This window comes from Bison bison, unplaced genomic scaffold (assembly GCF_000754665.1).
Source record: "Bison bison bison isolate TAMUID 2011002044 unplaced genomic scaffold, Bison_UMD1.0 scf7180017864340, whole genome shotgun sequence".
NCBI lineage: Eukaryota > Metazoa > Chordata > Mammalia > Artiodactyla > Bovidae > Bison > Bison bison.
In genome coordinates, this window is record NW_011494912.1 from 5,719,954 (window position 1) to 5,726,106 (window position 6,153).

General features: G+C 57.6%; 1 protein-coding gene across 1 annotated transcript in view; it reads right to left on the minus strand.

The window, feature by feature from the left end:
• The window catches only part of CUX1 (cut-like homeobox 1), a 351,136-nt gene that overhangs the window by 1,896 nt on the left and 343,087 nt on the right, over window positions 1–6,153 (minus strand). The window contains exons 16-21 of the mRNA XM_010854333.1: window positions 5,896–5,981; window positions 5,298–5,407; window positions 2,462–2,578; window positions 1,236–1,319; window positions 599–655; window positions 126–206 (exon numbers count right to left, since the gene is read on the minus strand). Coding sequence (XP_010852635.1) covers window positions 126–206; window positions 599–655; window positions 1,236–1,319; window positions 2,462–2,578; window positions 5,298–5,407; window positions 5,896–5,981 — 535 coding nt within the window. The remainder of the gene's footprint in view (window positions 1–125; window positions 207–598; window positions 656–1,235; window positions 1,320–2,461; window positions 2,579–5,297; window positions 5,408–5,895; window positions 5,982–6,153) is intronic.

A 6,153-nucleotide genomic window follows, 5' to 3' on the forward strand; every position in this document is an offset into this window, starting at 1 on the left:
GGCTTGTCGTCCCCAGAGGCCCCCGATGGGGACAGAAGTGGGCGAGCACAGACTCTGTGCCTGAGGGTGGTAGGTGGGGGGACCGTGGTGAATGTATCTCTGGCCGTGCCTAGATCCTCACTCACCAGGAAGACCAGGAGGTGCAGAAACAGCGTGTAGAAGAAGCCGATGGTGCGGGCCATCTTGTTGGAGAGAACCAGCCGCCCCTGGGGAGCACGCAAGGCGTGAGTGGGGTGGGGCGGGCCTCACCCACCCCTGCCGGGCTCACCCACCCAGGGCAGCAAGGGGCGCGAAAGGCAGGCAAGTTAGGCTGCTCCAGCGTTCAGGCTGGGAACTCGGGGCAGCGGGAATGCTAGGGAATGGCGCCCCCGTGTGGCCACGTCCAGAATCTACCGTGAATAATAGGGCTGTCACGGAGACGGACAGATTCCCTCCTCCTAGGGTCACACAGCCATTCTTGACCGGGCCTGGGAGGGGCAGCGGGGTCCCTGGGGCTTTCCAGACCGGGCTGGAGGACAGGTGACCAGGTGCCCAGGGTCGGAGGCCCAGGCCCAATCGGGGCGGGGGCATGGTGGGGTAGGGGGTCGGGGCGGCTCACCATGCTGAGCGTGGCCTTGTCCCACGGGCTCAAGCTCAGGTATTTCCGCTGCCGCTCCTGAAGGGTGAGGAGCGATGAGGAGAAGACCCCCAAAGGCCCCCAGAGCCCCAGCTCACTGCAGAGAGGGACCCTGCCCTGCTGTCCCTGCAGGGCCCCGGGGTGCAGAGGCTGCCAGGGGTGCCCTGGTGCCCAGTCCCACTCAGGGCCAGTGATGGGAGCTGCTGTCCCCCTCTGCAGTGGCCGATTCTGAACACGGAGGGTCTTCAGAGTGGGCGAGGGAGAGTTACAAACCCCCTCCCCAGCACCGTAAGTCACCTGACACAGGGAGGCTCTTTGCCCGTGTGCCTGCCCCCCAGAGTGCCTGCGCCTGGGGATGACCGGGTCACGGCCCCACACCCTCACGGGGCTGTCAGCGTCAGCTGGTGTTCCTGGCATGCCAGGCCCATCCTGGTGGACCCCAGGCCACCCCGGAACCAAAATGAGTGTGGGGGCTGCCCTGGTGGTCTGGGGTGTCAAGGTGCAGTGTGGGGGAGGGGTGCAGGGTGAGACCAGGGCTGGCGGAGGGGGGCCAGAGTGAGCCCGAGGCCAGGTGAGTTGGGTGGGCACCCCAGGCTGCCCTGTGGCTGGGCCCACGCACCCGCTTGCTGAAGGAGGAGAAGGGGTCCAGGCGCTCCTCGTACTGGGTTGAGTAGCGCAGCTCCGTGTCGTCACTGCCGCCGCCCTGCAGGAAAGGGAGGAGGAGAGACCCTGTCAGCGGACCCAACAGGAAGGCCAGAGCCAATGGACTGCAGCCCGACAACATCACAGGGAGCCTCAGTTTCTTCCTGCACGGTGGAGGCGGGGACAGGGCCCCGGGTGACGGTGCGACATGGATGGTGCCTTGTGTCCAGGGGCACTGCCCGGGATCAGGGGTCTCCCCCTGGGGTCGGGGCCCCAGTGCCTCAGGACAGGTTGGGGGAACTAAGACCCCGAGGGCAGCTGGAATGTACAAGGCGGACAGGGCGGGGCCCGGTGCAGGGAGGTGGGTCTGGAGGGTCTTCGCTGGGAGACTGCAGGGTGGCTGTGGGGAACAGGCCAGCACCTGGGAGATGAAGGCCGCCCTCCTGCCCTGCAGCAGGCCACACAGTGAATGAGAACGTTTGCATGGAGCCTGGGCGCCCTCTGGTGGTCTGAGAACAGCTTCAACTGGGGGTGTGGGGGCCGGTGGCTGCGTCTGGGGCTTGTCCTAGGGAGGCCCCCCAGCCAGTGTGCCACCACTCCATCCTGCTACACCACGCCGTCTCCCCAGGGTCTCAGAAGGCGTTTCCTGCACGAGGTGGTCTCCTGTGAACCCTGGGGGCTGAGAGAAGCCAGAGCGGGCCCTCCCAGCTCAGAATAGAGTGGGTAGTTTTCTATTCCAATCTGATTGATAGGTTTTTGGAATGTTGGACCCAATTCTGATATTTAAAAAATATATAAGTTTTTATGTTTTATGTTTTAAACATACGAATCCCCCACGGTTGTCCAGTATGTTCATCATCCCTAGGGTTAAATGTCCAGATCCTGGGGTCAGCGAGGGAGAGTTACAAACCCCCTCCCCACCACAGAGGAGTCATGTGGGCCTGAGTCCTGTGAGCCGTGCCTCTTTCCGAACCTCATTACTTCCTGGCTGGGGCGTCTGATGAACAAAACTCCATCAGGGCTCCACAGGTTGGGAGGACAGCTGGCAAGCCTGGGACGGGGGGTGTGTGTGTGGGATGGTCTCTGGGGCTCCCAGGCCTATTGCTGCCCAGCAGGTCACTGTCCCCAGCCATCCACTGGGACCACTCCTCTCCCTAGACTGGTTCAGCTTGGAAGCAGGGGGGCAGGGTGGGGGGTGCTTACCCGGCCAGGGTAGCTCTGCAGGAACTTGATCTTCTCAAAGAGCTTGATGTTGTCCGCGCGCAGGCTGTCCAGCTCGGTCTGCAGGGCTTGGATGGTGTGCTGGGCCAGGCGGTTCTCCTGGGGGCAGCCGGGTGGGTGAATGGGTGGGCAGGGCCCGCAGTGGAAGGAGTTGGGGGAGAGGCCTCCATGCTGGCACAGGGTCCCACTCTGTCTACCCCGAGCCCCTGCTTGGCCTGAGCTCATGTCCTGGACCTGCCAGCCTCTGCTCAAAGCCTGGGGAGACCCCACAGCAGGCAGAAGCCACAGTCCTTGGCTCACTTTCTTTTATTCTTTTTTTTTTTTTCTTTCTTATTTTCCTGGGTCACTTTCTTCATGTTGTTTGTTTATGGTATCAGCTTAAAATTATTGTTGAGATAAATTTCATATAACATAAACATCATTTTAATGTATAATTCAGTTTTTTTTTACTACATTCACAATGTTTGCAACCATCTTTAATTTGCATATTTAATGTAACATGCAAATTAATATTTAATTTAATTTCAGAATCAAAATTAATTTTAATTAGTTAATTAATTAAAATGAATTTCAGAATATCTCTATCACCCTAATAAGAAACCCCATACCTGTTCTCACTCACTCCACATGCCTTCCTCCCCCAGCCCCCAGCAGCCACTAATCTACTTCCTGTCTCAGTGAGTTTGCCTCTTTGGGATGTTTTATATAAATGAAACCATACAATATGTGATTTTAATGTTTGCCAACCTAGGGGCAAAGTGACATGTGAACTCATCTTCCAACTTATTAAAATGCTTAAATAGGTGTTTTCTTCACATTGTGAAAAAGTCAAAAGGACAAAAATGTCCGCGGTAGTGTGGCGGTTCCTCAAAAATGTAAAAAATATAACCACCGTATGGTCTAGCAATTCCACTTCTGGGTGTACACCCCAAAGAACCGAAAGCAGGGGCTGTAAGATAATGTGCTCACCCATGTTCACGGCAGCATATTTACAAGAGCTAAAAGGTGGAAGCAGCCCAAGTGTCCGTGGACAGATGGAAGGACGAACACAATGCGGTCCGTCCACACGATGGAATATTATGCACCCTTAAAAAGAAGGGAATTCTCACACATGCTACGGCGTGGATGAACCTGGAGGCCGTTATGCTGAGTGAGATAAGCTAGAAACACAAAGACAAATATTCTATGATTCTACCTATATAAGATACCTAGAGTGGCCAAATTATAGAGACGGGATAGAATGGTGGGAGGTGGCAAGAGGGAAAGAGGAGTGAGTGTTTATAAACACTGCAGAGCTTCAGTTTGGGAAGATGAAAAAGTTCTGGAAATGGGTGGTGGTGAGAGTTGCCTAACAACATGAATGCACTTAAGGCCACTGTGCTGCATTTAAAAATGGTTAAGATGATCAATTTTAAGTGATGTATCTTTTGTGTGTTCAGTCGTGTCCAACTCTTTGCGACCCTGTGAACTTTAGCCTCCTCCAGATATATATTTTACCACAACTTAAAACACATACATGGTAAAAAAAAAAAAAAAGTCTAGATTTTTAAAGCCGAAGGCACAGTCTTATGAATACCCCTTCCACCCTACTTGATCTAGTTTGAAGACCTTTTTAAAGGGCTGCCTAGCCTTCCACGTTGACTGTCCCCAGCCGTCAAGGGGCGTGGGTGTTCCCCGTCCACTTTCATGAAGGTAGCTGTGAGGGGAGCTGTCCTGATGGTCCTCCATTTGAAGCCTGTTGCTCTGCAGCCCAGCTCACAGGGGGTCTCACTGGATCTGGCTCACCCTTGTCACTGGGCCAGCATGGGGCCCGGCCTGCATGGGTGCTCAGTGGATGTCGGCCTCCCAGAGTCCTCAACCTGGAAGCCCCATAGGGGAGCTGTGGGTGCGGAGGGAAGGGGCTAGATATTCCACCACCTGCTCAAGCGGTGACTCTTGGAGAAGATGGAAACCTTCTTGGCTCCTCTTTCTACTGGGAGAGAGAACGGAGGACCTGGGCTGGCTCTGTGGGATGGAGGAAGTGGTCTGCAGAGTCCCCAAGGGGACACTGCTTGGGAAAGACCCACGTGCAACTGGAGTGGTCGCCTTTTTTCCCCCAAATGTTGCCCTGCAGCACGTGGGGTCTTAGTTCCCGGACCAGGGATTGAACCTGTGTCCCCTGGATTGGAAGACAGATTCTTAACCACTGGACCACCAGGGAAGTCCCTGGGCTGGTCACTTTTGCAGCCTAGACTGCCCTTTCCTTACGAGGTCTCTCCAGGAGGGCCACCAGTTGGGTGCTTAGCAGCCAGCACGCTCTCTCAGACCCCACAGAGCACCTTCTCTAGACTGCTCCTCTTCATAGGGTTTAAGACCTTCCTCCCTGGGACCTGCCCCTGCTTCCCACCCCTCTACCTGATTGAGATGTTTCTTCCTGGACCACGGTGACCACCACCAAACCGTCTTCCTGGGCCAAGCCTCTATTCTGAACTGGCTGCCCGAGTGGCCTTACCCTCCATCCTGGTGGTGCTGGTCCCCAGCTTAAACCCTTCCGTCACACCCCAGCCTGGCAGTAGGGACCTTGCCTGGCGACTCGTTGCTTTGTCCCTGGACTCCCTTCCGGCTCCTTGACCCCATGTTTCTGTTCACTCATTTGCCTGGAGGGTCTGATTCTCCTTTCAAAGCCCAGCGTGACTTCACCTGCTCTGGGCAGCCCTCCCTGACCGCACAGAACAAACCTAACCCCACTGAGGTCTGTGGTCTTTCTCCCCTACACCCGGGTGTCCTCCGCCCTGTCCTCAGGTCGGTGGAGTGTTGCAGAGGGAGGGACACAACTCACCGCCTCCAGCTCCTGGTTCCGGGCCCGGAAGCGCTCCCTCTGGCTGGAGATGATGGACAGCAGCGAGTCCACCTGGCCCTCGGGGAGGGAGCTGGCAGGCGCTGAGGGACCTAGGATGGAGGGACAGTGGCTTGGGGGTAGGGGAGGCCCAGCCCAGCGGCGGGCCCTCAGGTCACCAGCTCCGAGGGGGCTCTGGTCGAGTGCCATGGGGCAGAAGCAAAGGGACACTGAGGGGACTCGGTGGCTCTGCCACCGCCACTGTGTCCTGGCCTCAACACCTGGGGGGCACCTCTGTTCCAGCCCTTGGCTGCCTCTCATGGCTGGGCCTCACCCCCACCAGGGAGCTGATCAACACCCACCAGCCTGCGACAGGCCCCTGGCAGGGCTGAGGGGGTCAGGGTTCCCACGGTGAGGGTGTCAGACTGAGGTCTAGAGGGGCAAGTGGGGGGCTCACCCTTCTTGTGAGTTTCTGCTGCCTTGCTGGCCCGGGGGCCTGGCTCCTCTGATGGAGGTGTGTGCTCTTTAGGGCCCAGGTGACCCCACCTCTGCTCCTGTCCCCCTCTCCTGCCAGCCCATCACAGCATGGGCCCCTCCTCACCATAGAACAGGGCGGTGGCCTCCTTGATGGGCTCGGGAATCTTCTCCAGGCCGAGCTCGGCTGCGCCCTGCAGGTGGGAGGGCGAGGTCAGCGGGGCGCCTCCACACTTGGCAGTGAACACAGCCATCCAGGGGGCCAAGCACACAGAGGGCAAGAAGCGGGTGGGGTGGTCTGGCGGCAGGGGCTGGACACAGCAGTGGCCACAGGAGGGCCCGGAGAGGGTGCCTCACGTGGGCCACCAAAGCGAAGGTGGTTCAC